Genomic DNA, 16,266 nt, shown 5'->3' on the forward strand with positions numbered 1-16,266 from the left:
CACTCACTTGAATATTTAAGTAATATTTTAATCACTTTTTGATAGTTATTCAAATTAACACTTTCCTTCATCTCTGCACATGCATTTCCTCCAAACAGAAATATTTCTGCTGATACTCCACTTAACATTTTGGATTGTCCATCATCACCACATCTAGAGCATTAAACATCATCATCAACACCATGAGGGTACCATTCAACTCAGGACTTGGGTAAGCTGAGCTCCAATTTAGTCCTGAGGCAGGAGAACAACTGCTTTTTAAGCAGGGCATTTGAATTTTGAATTGCTGAATTACATTTGAAGAGAAATGCTCAATTTTGTGAAATGATTGGCAGCTAGCGGTAACAAGACATGATTCTTTTTCATCCTTTCTTTGATGTGTCTATCATTAAATATGAAAAAACATATTTGACTCCAACAAAAATCCATTGCTTGGAAACTAGACACTGGTTTACAGTTTTCTGTGGCACACCACTACTTAGATTTTTCTAACATATCCTTATGTTACAGAATGTCTTGCTATATCATACAAGTCTTGTTAGAGTCATGGAAAAAGTAACTGTTCACCTGCTATTCTCTGCATTTTCATACGCCGAGCTTGGATACGGCCTTTTGCAAGACGTTGTTTTGCAATAATGCAGCGAATGTGATCAGAAAAAATAAATGTAGCTTGAAGGATGGGGAAGGGCTTAGAATGAGGACTTGAGGCAGGCTTGTGAATTATTATGTTCAGAGCTCTACTGTCATCCTCTACTCCCGTCACTTGCATATCCTAAAAAGAAACAGAAGGTAAGTAGCTAATGAAAAAAGTTAGCATTTTCGAACTACAGATTAAACATCAACATGAAAAGAAAACCCTATGAATCCTCCACTACGGCTCCTGAACAACCAGCTTCTGTGTTTAAAAAAATGCACATCAAACACAATCTTTGATATAGCTCTTCAGAAATTAGTACTCGTAGAGATTAAGTCAGTTTTAAATTCAATTAAGATATTTGAGCATAGTGATTTTTCAGGACATACAAACAGTGCTGACTAAGGCAAGAAGAGAGACATAAAAATGAGCGAATCTTCTTAAAGCTTTTAAAATCAATTAGGTAAGCACACATCATTTTTAAGTTACAACATGTTATCTTCCTTACCCATAAGGAAAGTGCTTGGGACTTAATACTAATTGTACATGATTTCAGTGTTCAAATGAACACAGGCCAATATATACTGGGGAAGTTACCTCATTTTCAAGTGTGCCTCTAGTTAGCTATGTTAACTTCAGGAAACCAGAAATAATTTAAAAAGCAGGAACTAGAAAAAAAGACTAGTAACAGAAGAAACAAGTAAGCATCGTACAGAGCTTAAATATATAAGCTAATATTGGTATTACTATTTATCCAGCATAAATGTAGAGTTTTAGCTGAGAAAAAGTAACCACCCAGATTAAAATTTCTCTTACCTGCAAAAGACCTGCAAATTTAACGACACCCCATCCAAGTCTGGCAACATCTGGCTCAACCAAACTCATCTGGTAAATATCCACAGCCAGGAATCTTTGAACTTGACCCCCATCTTTTGTTATGACTGTACAAGCAATTAGATCGCTGTTATCTGAAGGAAGAAAGGAAAAAAGTTACATAGCTACTGAAGTTAAGGATTCTGGATTTTGGTTGTTTCATGTAACAAAATATTAATATATAAAAGTGTAATCATTTTTACAACACTTGTTTAAAGTTATTCAAGGGGTTTTCTTTAAAATATATTTTACATTTCCCTATCATTTATAATTACATAGAAAGGGCAGAATAATAACAGTGATTCAGGTATCTTACAAGTTAGGCATAAGATGTGTACTATATGCACCTTGCTTTCTCTTACCACCTTCATTACCTTTTAGTATAAAAAGTCATTTCATTTCAGGGGTGAAATTGCAACAGTGCTGATTTTTCTCACTAAGTGGACATCTCAAAGAGTCTTGTCGAAAGTCCACAGATAAGAGTCCTACACCACTGCAGGTAATTACATCCACTTCATTATAAACTTAGGCTCCATTCTGACACAAGTTACACACAGGTCTAAAACCTGACTATTCTGACTGTTGGAAGCCTTTCCACTTCAAGACTCCATGGACTCGCCAGGTAAACTCTATCAAGTTTTTGCCAATTTTGTTACGTGAGGTGACATTTGTTTCCTTTACCCACCCATTTTATGAATATATGAATAAACATATCCACACTCAACCACTATTCTAGGACCCCTCAAACAAGCCTCAAAGTACAGATCTAAGGTAGTAAATAAAAAAACCCAAAAACATTCCCTGATCTTCCTGTATCTCCTCACGGCACCTGTTCTAGTTCAAACCCATCATTCTTGAAAATTGACTAAGTCACCTTCTTTACACCAGCTGAGGTCTACTGAGCACCCTATAACTGACACCGACACTTCCTAGCAGACCTTTGCTTATCTTACAAATTTATACTTTCATTCACATACTTAATACACACAGGTTTTTCCTCTCTGTCATCTAGTACAATTTGTAGTAAGTAAAAGATTCTGTGACCACACACGCTGTCCTACTGGTTTATCATCTTTGCCATTCTAGATGGTACTGCACAATTAGATGGATTTAGCCAGCTAAGTTGCAGCATTTTAACTATTTCCTGCAAAAGTTTTGATTAGGTTTTGTTTAGTTGTGGTTGTTTTCTTTTTTTTTTTTTTTTTTAGGGTAGAAACCATACTATGTGAAAGCACAGAGTTCTATATTTTGCTTCTATCATAGCCATTCTCCTTAGGGCTCTCATTCCTTAGCATTGCTAAGGCATTGATAGACAGCATCTGGAGTTACTTGTTCAAACAGCCTTTCCTAAAATGAGGGTTCAATGCTATAGGAATCAATTGCTGTTAATTGCTGCTTTTCCCCTCCTCCTATTCCACATATACATACTACTTTTAAGGATGCTATATTTCCAGACATGTGTCTACATACTGAAATCAGTTTGATAAAAAAACTAAACCTAAAAAAAAATAGCTAAATGGACAGGAATGAGGCTCCAGGTTATACAAAATAGTAAAACTTAAATTTACTTGTCCAAACATCTAAACAAGTAGTTAACACTGTATTTCATGCTAGAAACATATGTGGGATAGATACAAGTTACAAGTGGAAGCATACAGCTCTTTGCAGTGGCAGGTCATACAACCAGGGACAACAGCCACAAATTACAGTTTGGGAGGTGGAAGAAATTCTTTTGTGCACAATACGGCACAGCAGGTTAGCCAAAAAAGTTGTGGAATTTCTATCACCACAGGTTTTCAAGTTTAAAAAACCCCAAAACAAACATTCCTTCCAAAACCAGCCTCCTCTTCCTCCCCCAAAAACCCACATACCACAACCAAGAGGTCCTTTCCAGCTAACCTGAAAGACCACAACAAAAACTGACACGAAAATTAATTAAAAAAAAAAAAAAACCCGAACAGAAAGCTCAGTACTTCAAATAATAGTTTAAAGAATACCTGGGAGGCAGGAAGATTTTAATTCATACATAAATAGTACACCATACTTAAACAGTACAAATGGAAAAGAAATTTAATACAGGGCCAGGTCTAATAGACAAAACCTACAAATGGCAGCAGTTCCATGGTGAAAATAATTGATAAAAATACACAACTGGTAGCTCTTTCCTACTAGGACAAAATTTTTAATCAAGAACTAACATTTTTCTAGAAATACACTTTGGTTCAAACAGAACTGGCTTCAGAGGAAGTCATGTGTAATGCACAGGATACATGCAATGATTTTTTTTCCAAGCCACAGAACCAGAACAAAACAAAATTCCTATGAATATAGCCATTAACTGAGAAGGAATTAATTCTCAAACAGTTGGTATGACTAAACAAGGATGGGCTTACTATATGGCCAGTCTTCATACTGCATACAATTTTATAGCAGATACCTTTTTTGAAGCAGTTTTAACAACAAGCATGTTAGTGTTACCAAGCCCTGAAGGCTTTCAGCAACGCGTTTTGAACACGACTCTAGAACATGTCTCATTTCTTAACTTGGGACTCTGTATTTATTTATTGCATTTTTCATTCTCTAATCCAATTAGTCCATCCATCAACATATTTGGTTGATATAAATTCCTGGAACAGCCCTATTCTTCTCAAGACCTGAAATAACTGGATTTGGACCTCTCTAAACATACAATATGTGAGGTTGCTGAATTTTGTAAATAATCTATCATGAGATTCTTAACATACAGGCCACAACAACGGAGTTGTGAAATTCTCAAATACTTGTTTTTTGCAGTATTTATACAGTTTTTAGTGCAACAAGAAGACTTAAATACTTCGAATTACTGCTGTACAAATTCTACTGTCTGACTACAAAAACCCAGTACTTAAAGAACTCAAAGGACAGAAGTTGTTTTCCAGAGCACAGTTTTCATTTTAGATCTCAAAAAAAATTAAAGCACTACTGTAGAACTTTATCAAAGAACAGAAAGGAAAATTACTCATTTATTAGGCAACTGTTACAGGAATCTTTTGAGTTTATACAAGTGAATGTACCCCCTTTACATGACTGTTTTTAGTTAACAGTTGCTGAAGGGTTGTAGGCTACAGTCATCCTTTATGACAAAAACAGAAGAGAATGCGGTTAAACGTGCTTCCAGTGAACTGATCTGAAAATACTTACAGCCATGCTACGTAACAGATATGCAACCACATAGACGAAAATTTCAAGCCCTGTAAACTTCAGTACTATTGAAATTTGATCTGGGGATTAAAGTGAATCACAGATTGAATGGCTCACTGATGCAACAGTGCTAAACAAAATGGTTTTGACAACCTATGTTTTGGCCATGTTGTTGAACAGTTTAAAATGTTTTTTTTTCTGTTACTCTTCACAATAAACAGCCCTCTTTCAGAGAGGCTCAGAATTACTTTCTCACTATGTTTGCCAGCTCTTTTGTCCAGTAGAAAAGTCAGAATTCCCGTGTGCATACTGGTCCCTCCTCTTGGTCAGGACAGGATGCCACCACCCTTCTCGAGCAGGGTAGACTCTTTCCATGAGGAACAGCAGAAAAGAGCAGTAACAGCTGCTAGGAGTAACTTGAAATCTCTGTGCTTGCAAGAAATGCTAACTACTTTCAAAGAAGTAGTCTTCTTTAATGCATTTCTCAACACCCATTTCAGATAAAGAAATGGGTCTCAAAGGCAGTTTTAATACTGAAGACTTTTTATAAAAGAAAAAGACTACGTTAAGATTTACTGCATAAAAAGAAAGATTCAGGAAAAAGGCAGTGAGGTTTAAGATTACTTTGGAAAGAGGGAAAAAATATGAGTTGAGAAGGCAAGACAAATTGAGGAGAAACCCAGGGCACACATTGCAGAATGTAAACCAAAGGACAAGTCATGTTAAAGATCATTTGAGTTGCAGGTTTTATTACCTCCCCACAGTGAAAATCTCTTACTAAGCTACAGAAGGAAGCTTTCATTTACCTAGGCTGTTTATGTCCAAATTAAATGCTACTTATGCAAATAAACTGAATTAAGTTTCATTTTCTTGGCTATACTGTACTGTATATGTTCACTGAACAGACCTGCAAAGTAACTGGATAAGGACTCAAATAGTAAGTTATATTCCTTGGAAGATATTTACTAGAAGAAAAATGCATATGCCCTACAATAAAGCCTCTTATTAAGAGGCTTATGAAAACCTGTTTGTAGAGACTAAAGAAGATGAAGCCAGTGGTATCCAATAACAAGACAAGAAGTGCTGAGCACAAATTGAAACACAGGGAACTCCACAAAAACGTTGTGGTGGGAGAAACCCAACAAAAAACCCACTTTTTTTTTTATTGTGAAAGTGGTCAAACACTGCAACAGGTTGCCAGCAATGCTGCAAAATCTCCACTGCTGACAACATGCAAAACCTGACTGGTGAGAGCCCTAGGCAACTTGCTCTAGCTGACCCTGTTTTGAGCAGAGGGGCTAGACTAGATGACCTCCTGAGGTTCCTTCCAATATGCATTCTACGATAAAATTTCCTCAGATCTTATTAAAAAAAACCAACAACCCACAATGCTGACTATGATGGCCTTTATAAAAGCTGTATATTTGATGGAGACAGAGTGAACAAGGTGACTTAACTATAACATTTCTTTGTTCATAGTGTAATTTATTTTTTTTTTTACTTTTTACAGTTTTAGCAAAGAAATAGAAGTTTCAAAAGGTATTACTATTTACCTCTTAACCATAACATTTAAAACATTGTCACTAACAGGATCAGCAGCCTGAAACCAAGCACGGAGGCCGTTAATTTGAAGCTGCTATTAAGCTTCACTGAAACAGTGAGCTACTGAACAAGATTAGAGAAGCCACCTACAGAAGAAACCTACAAACTCACATGCAGCCTAAGGCAGGCAGTTATCACATAATACGCAAGTCCTTCAAAACTATTTACAGTAAAAAACAATATTGACAAGTAACAGTATATATCATTCTTGTAGCAGCATACCCAGCAGCATGGAATGAATCTTCTGTGGAACACCTGACTCATTTCTAAATGTACAGTCACATACAGTGCTGACAACCTTGCAACTACACTTAAAGGTTTACCATGAACATCAAAATATTAAAATGCTTCTCTACATGAATATTTAACCTTTCTCATCAAGTTTCCATAGAACACCAGCATTGTATTCAGAAAAAAAGCCATTTTGATAAGATGAGTTTTGCAGGATTTTTCAAAATCAAAACAGCTGTGGAAATAATTACTGGATCTTGTTAACCTCTACTCCTTCTTGACACTGTACATATATGAATGAGCACAACCACTGGAGGCATCTCAGTGTTCAGAAAAAAAATTAAAAAGCGTTGTAATGTGGATAGAGGAAGATCTGTTAAATCAAAAATATCTCCAAAGTGATAACTAAAAAAGGCACACAATTATAATTTTAGGGGGTCACATTTTGCCAACTGCTAAGTCTCCTCCCAAGATATGGTACTTATGCAATAGCGTGTATCCCATATGCTTTATGCCAAAATGCTGAATTCTCTGGTCTCTCTTCGGCAATGAAGAGACATGAACTGGAAACTATGTCCTCATGCTATCATACACACTATGTCACTGTACTACCCCAATTCAGGTAGTTTAAATAACAATAGCAGTAATAAGCAGTATAGAAAGTGTTACCAATCAAAATACATAAACTGATGCACACATCAATGCGGAACTTCACTTAAAGGCCCCCATGAATGCAGAGTATCTGCCAGAAGCCTTAAAAATATTAGAACTAAAAAAAAATAAAAATCACAAACCAACTCTGGATGACTCTGAGCAAAGAACACAGTGTTGTAGGTGGGAAGAAGCAATGGAGGAAAAAAGGTAAATGTCCCAAGGAAAAGGTTAAAAAAATACCCACCAAAACAGAACATAACAGGGAAAAAACAGCTAACACCAACCCCATAGTCATGCATACTCAGCAAGCCACTTACTAAAAAGAAACAGGATCAGATCCAAATATCTGTATCTGTGCTATACAGTATTATTTTAGCCATTTACTGACAAGAAAATCTCCTCCCAAAGAAACACCTGAAACATGACCATATTTTGTGGGCACAGATACCAGTGCCATTTCTTCAGAACACTACTAATGCCTGTCGACTTGACATGAAGATGGTATAAGTCTATGCCTTTCTAGCTAACCAGGAAAGAAAAGTCTTTTGAAGCCAACATATGAAACTCCATGTCAGGCACTGATTGTTCAAAACATATTCTGACTCAAAGACAGGAGTCTGACCCAACAGGAGGGCTTTTTACAGCCCTTTTCATTTTATTTCAGTTTTTGGAAACAGGCTAGAAGTCTGTTCAAAATTTTGAGATCCCAGACTGACTGACTCCCTCTTCAGATAAAGGCTGTTTTCACCAATAGCGGGGTAAGCAATAAGGTTAACTGAACTTCTGTAACTCTGCCAGCTGTGGAAAAAAAATGTTTACTAATAGATGCTAGAATATATGGAAAGACCCAAGCTTTGAAAAATCCATGGCTGTAATTACATGTTGTGGTCCCAAAATCAAGACTAAAACCTTCTGTGAAAAGATCAGAAAGCAGTGAATACATTAATGCACAGAACTGCCATCATTATGTGGATACTCTGTATTTAAACTTAAATATGTAACAGCACACATAAGGAATAGTACAACTGTAATACTCTTGAAGAGTGTAACACTTCTTACTACAATGTACTGTTTATAAAGTCTGTTATCTGCATTAGAGGTTTACTAAACAGTATCTCAGGAGGCAACTGGATCTACCAAAATATCTCTGCAAAAGGTTCAGGTTTAACACTGATGTAACCTGTAACAGCTCCCATCTGTCCAAAGAATACAAACACATACACTATCTGTGCATTCAGACATTTTGAAAGTCCTACATCAATCCTTCTGTCTTCTGACTTATGTCAGAAAAAACTGGTTTGGTAGTTAACCCCTGGCTGGTAAAAAAAGCACTGATCTTAATTCTTAATAATAAAAAAAAAAAATCAGCTCAAGTTAACTACTAAATTTCTAAAAGACATTTAGAAATGTCTAAAGTGGGGTGGGTGGGGGGGTTGGGAATAAATATCTTTTCAAACATTCCAGTAACACACAACGAGCAGCAGGGATGCATGTACTTAATTTTGAGTGACATGTCCCCTTCCAGGAGAAGCACTTTAGAGAGTTTTTTTTTTCTGTACAGATAAACTCAGTTGCTGAAGTCTACACTAATGAGAATTTGGTTTTCTACTCCAAAGAAGGATGGATCTGCTGTCCCAAATTCTGTGTATAATAAATTGTAATTGCTATTTTCAGCAAGTTCTTGGTTTTGTAATCAAAAAGCTACCAGCATATGGTAATATGCTTGATTCAAATTGCATTACAAAAAAATTAAAGTGAGTGTAGCCTGACAGATTCTTACCTACAAGATGGTTTCTAAGCACTATTCCACATTTTTGAGTCTTTCTGCTTTTCTACTGCAGTTGTAAGCCTTCTTGAATGTTTTAACACATCAAGTGATAAACAATGTAGTTAAGATTTGATATTGTTACTATAATAATTTTGAAAACAATAAAATATTCATTGTAGAACAGTCTGCTGATTTAAAAGACAAGCTAGAAATCACTAGCTAGAAATCCATGAGCTCTTCTAAAAAAAGAGCACTGGGAAAATACAATTTAGCAAAGGTGTTGGGAGGACTATCAAGGAATAAAATAGCTTACTTCATATGAAACTGTCATGCAGGCATCTGTGCTGCCTTCCATTAAGAAAGCAGAAAAGCACAAGTAAGTAGCCTGACTCAAAGGAAAAGCACCTCCAGTCCTTTAAATGAATCAAAGCTAAATAAGGATTCAGTCAATCCTGGTGTTGTTCTTTACTTGAAATACCACCATTTACTTTCTCAAACAGCTTAATGTTGACAAGGAGAATTCTAATAATCTTATCTAAAACACACGTTTTTTAAACTTAATTTTTATTTTTAACTTGAGTTTATGCTTGTTAAGAGTGGAAAGGATAAAGAAAATTGAGTTATCAGATAAACTATTAAAAAAAGACTCTCATATAAGGGTCCCTAGAGGTCCAGAACACTGGTTCCACAGGTAGGGCAATGGAACATGTTTTTCTTCCCTAGTTATATTTGCATATGTGCAAACACATATCAATGTATACACATATTAACAAATGGCAGCTTCGTGCATATACATATAAGTACCACGTGACAAGCAGTTCAGTACCATTGTTGCCTTCATTCACATTGGTCAGTATAAACATGTATTTTAAGTTAATGATGGTACCACTGAGGACTATATATGCCTTAAAGCAGCAAATGAGTTTAAATCTAATAGGGTGATGTTCTAAATCAACAGTACAATTTTAATTTAATACAACTTCTTTAGTAAAATCTCACCTTTTATAGTAGGTATTACATCTTTATATTTTAGAACACTTCATTCAAATTGAAGCAGGTAATTTTCATGCTAGTAGGTCTGGGGTTTTTTTTACATCCTTTCTCTATACAGGCTCTTTTAATCATTTATATCTAGCATCCCACACTGGAAGCAGGAAACAACTTTGGATACCATTACACATAAAGGGCATGAACTACTTCTGTAGCAATTAATCTGGCATCATGGACATGTAATAAAAATCACAAACAATTATACAATACAGAGGGAAGTATTAATAATCTATGGTCTAAACTACATGTTCCAAGAAAAGGATACCTTGTGTTCTGTGTAAAAGCAACTGCCTTTGGAAAGTCATGAATAAAAAGACATCTGCAATGAACTGCACAATACCAGTGGCAGAGCCCACTAAATTTTATAGTAAGAGTGATCAGCATTTCTCTAGACTAACAGATAAGCAAGGACAAAAGGTGTTCCTTTTCTTCTTTTTGCAGGGTTGGGAGGAGGAATAAATAATACTTAGAAACAGTATTTCAATCAGATCTACCTTTTGTTTGGTATATTCTTAAATTAACTTCATAATCACATTTCCAGTTAATTTAAGAAAAACAGGTTTTTTGCACTAGAAGCTGATTCATTATTTCATCTCACCCTCTGAAAAAGAGCCAACATTACAATAAATACCTAAATGATTTGAATAGGAAACTGAGTTAATTCTGTATTACCAATCCTTTAGCAAGTCAACAGTAACTATACATTTTGGACATCTTTTTTTTTACCTGACAGTTAATAACTGCATAATGTAATTAACAACATCTTGTGCTTTCTCTTTGGGAAAGACCAAAAGTGATGAGTTTGCATTAAGCTCATTCCATGTAATTCACCAAACCAAAACAATACCAATAGAACAGGACAGAATACTTCTTAAAATGTGTTCTTCAAGTTGCATTTTCCCTGTATATTTTCTTAAATCTTTTAAATAATACAGAAATTCAACAAATGGGAATTGTGATGACTCAACTGTCAAGTCTTCCACACCATCAAATGTGTAGCTACCAAAAATGCATACACTGGACTGATATCTTGGCATCTTCTCGCCTACTGTAGCCTAAAATTTACATTTACTTAGTAAAATGTTTGTCCATACCCTATAGCTTGTGCAATTTTACAAGTTCAGTTAACAGCAATAGCATTCTCTCGCACATTTACAGATAAATGAGTTTATTCTCATTCTAAGCTGCATAGCTTGGGCTTTATAGCAGAGGGAGTATCCTCTGACATTTTCAGTATTTCAAGCAAATATATTTTCAAACAATTAATGATTTTTAGTAATTATAAAATATAAGGTATTTATTTGCTTAAGGTTTAATCTGGATGTTATCCATTAAGCAGCAGCTCTGATATCACAAAACTTCTGCTTAGCTCACTTGATCTCAGTGTTTTCCCCTTCACTCAGATAATTAGTATTCTTGATGGACTTGATGCACAAAAAGGTCTCAGATACTGGACATAATCTTCTAACACCTACTAAGGCAACTAGGGTAACCGCTTTAGTTGGAGTAAGATCAACAAGAACTTACTCAGAGAATCAAAGAAAATTAACATCTAAAACATAAAGCATTTTTTCCCCTTCTTTTGTAAGAAAAAGAACCTTCACAAATTAGAGCCCTAGGAAATACACTCTCTATTTTAGCAATCACATGTCCTCTAAAGCTATGAATGGTACCTGCAAGTTCTTAATAAGGTAACTGCCTGAACAAAAGTTAACTACATATCAGCTGACACCAATATGTCAAATTCTTCTAGGTCTTGATTACAAGAAATGAATTAACGGTATTTATACTATCATGCACCTTCTTTTCAATCCTAGCCTACAAGCACACTTCTCTACATATTTTAAACCTTTAAACAAAACCCTAATGTCTCACACCAGTAAGATTCACTTACAACACGACAAGTTATTGTTTCATAAAAATGTCAGTGCTGGAGACAGTAAAATTACAGCTTTATGATTTACGCCAGAGTTAGTCTAAAAGCTGTACTGTTTAGTAACACGAGGTCATCTAGAGATGTATATTTTGCTGTTAAATGAACACAGGTATATTTAATTTGCAGACAAAGAGCATACTTCATGATTCTGTTCCTTCCAACTTTTGTTTCTTCAGTACAGAGAGTGCAGTAGTACCCCATGACACTGCAGAAAGAAGGACTTTGTCTTTACTTCGTAAGAAGTACTACTCAATATCAAAAGGTTATTCTATACATTACAGACTGACTCCCCTTGGGAATAGCTCAGCATCCGCTTCAGCTATAGCGGTAGACCCTCCCACACACCGACTTTAAAATGATGGAAGAGATGTGAAGAACAACTCCTCCAGGGTAGGGCAGGGGGATACGATGACAACCAAATCTCATTATTGGTAAAACAGTGCAGTGATGCTGTTGGAGTAATTATCTCCAGTCTCTTGAAATTCATGACTGCTTTAAGCGCATTTTTAATAGGTGAAAACAGAATCCTAGCATGAGTTAATTTAGAAAATTAACATACCAGGAAATGAAATAAAGGACTCCGAATCCTCTATGTGCTAATCTGTAAACCCTGGTATATTTATTCACAGTTTCTTTTAAAAAGCCAACAAAACCCACAAGTTATCCAAATACAATAGAAGACAAACTTCATAAAGTCATCCTTGGTAAAAAAAAAAAACAAACAACACACCAAAAAGCCAGCAATTTGTACATGTCATAGAGTGTTTGGGAAACTAAGGGACTACTTACTCAAGTCAAGAACATCATCTGTCTTTATCAGATCTTCCTCCCTTGTGAGTGGTAACTGAGTTTCTGGCTCATCTCTTAAGTGCAGCGATAGTGAACGGAGCATAAAGAAAACTCTGATTGCCTTGAGAAATTAAAAAAAAAATATTGCTGCACTCAGTACTATATATTTTAACAGAATCTTATAAATGTATATTTGTTTTTACAACCCCTGAGTTTGTTGTCATGCAGTAAATATACTTTTTAAATTGAGAAAGTAGAACTTAATTTTCAAGTAAGTTAAAAAAGGATATTGAAGAAATCGAGACATAACTACTTATTTTCAATGAAGCAAAAGCAGCAGAGCTTTTATCCCACAGGCACACTTACACAGATTGTGACTGACAGGCAAACGATTACAGGAGCTGTTCAAGCAAAAACCCCGATTTTTTCTTTTTAAACATTATTTTAAGACTGACTGTATTTACGGTACCTGTACACTACAGACAACCAATCTTCAGACGCTCTCGTCTTTTGAACTTAAAACTGTAATAGCTAGCACGCAGGCAGAGACCTTGTACTGGGTTTGCTTGGCAAGACTGCTATCAGGGTGCTACAGCAGTGGCTTCTGTGAAAAGATGCCAGAAGCTTCCCCCATGTCAAATGAAGCCAATGTCAGTCAGCTCCAAGATGGACCCACCGCTGGCCAAGGCTGAGCTAATCAGCAACAGAAAAAAACCCCAACATATCTGTGGCAGCAGAAGAGAGGAATGTGACTACATGAGACCAACAACTCTGCAGGCACCCAGGTCATTGCAGAAGGAGCGGGAGGAGGTGCTCCAGGTGCCGGAGCAGAGATTCCCCTGCAGCCCATGATGAAGACCACGGTGAGGCAGGCTGTCCCCCTCAGACCATGGAGGTCCACGATGGAACCAATCTACACCTGCAGCCCATGGAGGACCCTACACCCACCGGAGCAGGTGGATGCCCAAAGGAGGCTGTGACCTGTGGGAAGCCTGCACTGGAGCAGGTTTGCTGGCAGGGGCTGTGATCCTGCAGAGGACTCACGCTGGAGCAGTCTGTTCCTGAAGGGAACTGGAGCAGCGTGTGAAGAACTGCAGCCCATGGGAAGGCCTCATGCTAGAGAAGTTCATGGAGAATTCTCTCCTGTGGGAAGGACCCCACGCCAGAGCAGGGGGAAAGTGTGAGGAGGAAGGAGCAGCAGAAACAACTGTAACCCCCATTCCCCGTTTCCCTGCACTGCTCAGGGGGAGGATGCAGAGAAATCTGGAATTAAGCTCAGCCTGGGAAGAACAGAGGGGTGGGGAAAAGGAGGGGTTTTTTTCTGATTTGAATGCTAATAAACAAAGCTAATTTTCCCCAAGTTGAATCTGGTTTGCCCATGACAGTAGCTCCTGAGTGATCTCCCTGTCCTTATCTCGACCCATGAGCCTTTTGTTATATTTTCTCTCCCCTGTCCAGTTGAGGAGGGGAGCGATAGAGCAGCTTTGGTGGGCACCTGGCATTTAGCCACAGTCAAGCCACTACAGGTGTCTACAAGTTTGAGATAAAACAGTGGGTATTTTTGATTTTAATTTGCTGTGTTCATCAACACTAACCACATGCAATACAGCATTCTTGGAGAACTTAATCTGTATTCTCAGGTCTACAGAGGGGCAAAGCATTCTGAAAGCTGCACCAGTTCCGAGGAACTTCCAACAGATGCTTTGTGAAACTAATATTTTTGTTTTGAGTTAGAAATTAATGACATGTTATGCAAAGACTAAATAAAAGTGCCAATGAACAATTACCATTTTATTAGCCACATTTTGAGAGGCACCATTTATAATCCTCTTCTGCTACAAGAACTGTATTTTTGGTACAGCAAGTGAAAAATCATTTTTTTATTACCTCCAGTGTTTTGTTTTTTAAAACTCTTTCCTATGGAGTAATTTTGTGGCATACTGTAAATTAACTGCTGCCTTACAGTAAAAGCATCGAGTTCATGGAACAGCTGCAGTGCCCAGGAACTCCCAGATTGCAGGAAGTATTAGGAAAACCAAATCTAAACTGCTTTAAGGAAAAACCCTTCAGCCCTCTGTTTTTAAAATCAACAGAACTGTGGCTCCCATGAACCAGAAATGTGAGTGCTTGTCCAGCTATCATACTGGTGATGCTTTCAGAAACTTCTGGCAGAACAGGAAAGAAGAGAGGGAAGTGATGTATCTGCCTCTTCCAGGAACTGACACCAGAGCAGACGAATTTCATATGCTGTTGAAATCTAATAGGGCAATACAATTATTTGGAGCAATGAATGTCAAGGGTATCTAACAAAAATACAGTATTAATACTACCTTATGAATAAGAGTAGTCACTTTATAATGGCAGATGATCTCTCCTATTTAGGCAGACTGCATTCTAATGTATTTGTGGATTTACTGAAATTAAGTAGGATTACTATAAAGTAGTTTTACTACCAGATGCTTCAAGAAGAATTAATGGTATTGAGTTTAAAAGCTTCCAACTTCAATCAGGAAGAGTAACAACCTTGCATTTTTGGTGACCCAAAAGTCAAACACAACAGTTGGGGTTTTTTTGTTGTTTTTTTGATGGTTGTATGTTTGGGTTTTTTTGTGGGAGGTGGGTGTGGGGGTGTTGGCTTTGGGTTTTTTTTTCTTAATACAGAGGGAAGCCATCACCCAGCCTGCTTTCACGTACTTTCCCCTCAATCCTCTTTCCCTCCTAGACAGACCACTGATTTTCCTTGCATATGTTCCCTATAAAACTCATGTCACCCATCTCCAACGTGTAATCGCATTTACTGCACAATTATCTACAGGAGTAGGAAAAAACCCTAGAACTTTAGCCTTTGCAAGAAAAAAGTAAGAACGTCAGATGAAAAAGGAACTACACTGTGCTTCCTGTAAGACCGATACCCCTCAGTCTGCTAGCAATATAAATCCAAATACATGCAATTTGTGACTTCCTGTAACATTTTATTAGATCTCAATAAAACAGCAGAGCAGTTCAGTGGACTACAATTTTTTCAGCTGACCTCTGTTTTCTTGGTTAAGTAGGAACAAATATGAATTACTATCTACATTAAAGAGCTACACATTATGATGAAGTATACTTTGCACTGACTCCTTCACTGATATATACATACCATACACAAAGAAATAGCAGTTTGCAGGGAAACCTATCAGTATCTGATTACATTCCCATGAAATAGTGTTCTCACAGGTAGTTCAAAACCTTCTCTCAAATTCTTTGCTTGCTGTGTGCTCAAAGGTGCAGAGTTCAACACCCATACTGTTTGTTACTTCCCAAATAAGCATGTAAATGTATTTGCATTATTCTAGGCAACTGGTAAGTAGTACCATCTTTAGGGCTACAGAAATCAGAAGAGATGCAACTGAAAAGCAGTAACTGGACTATCAACAATTCAAAAGAGCATCTGATTCTGGGCAGAAGGCTTGATCAAGCAGTAGCAGCTGTTTTCAGAAAGCAGCCCAAAAACTAGTAGTCATTTTCATGTTTTAAGTCAGAGGGGTTGCCTGTCTGGATTTAGGA

The 16,266-nt window shown here is 36.9% G+C and overlaps 1 protein-coding gene across 6 annotated transcripts in view; it reads right to left on the reverse strand.

The window, feature by feature from the left end:
* The window catches only part of CLEC16A (C-type lectin domain containing 16A), a 76,334-nt gene that overhangs the window by 19,004 nt on the left and 41,064 nt on the right, over positions 1-16,266 (reverse strand). For all 6 annotated transcript variants that reach the window (XM_040590312.1, XM_040590307.1, XM_040590308.1 and 3 more), the window contains 3 exons: positions 12,718-12,838; positions 1,451-1,602; positions 568-772 (listed from right to left, as the gene is read on the reverse strand). In XM_040590312.1, coding sequence (XP_040446246.1) covers positions 568-772; positions 1,451-1,602; positions 12,718-12,838 — 478 coding nt within the window. The remainder of the gene's footprint in view (positions 1-567; positions 773-1,450; positions 1,603-12,717; positions 12,839-16,266) is intronic.

This window comes from Falco naumanni, chromosome 4 (assembly GCF_017639655.2).
Source record: "Falco naumanni isolate bFalNau1 chromosome 4, bFalNau1.pat, whole genome shotgun sequence".
NCBI lineage: Eukaryota > Metazoa > Chordata > Aves > Falconiformes > Falconidae > Falco > Falco naumanni.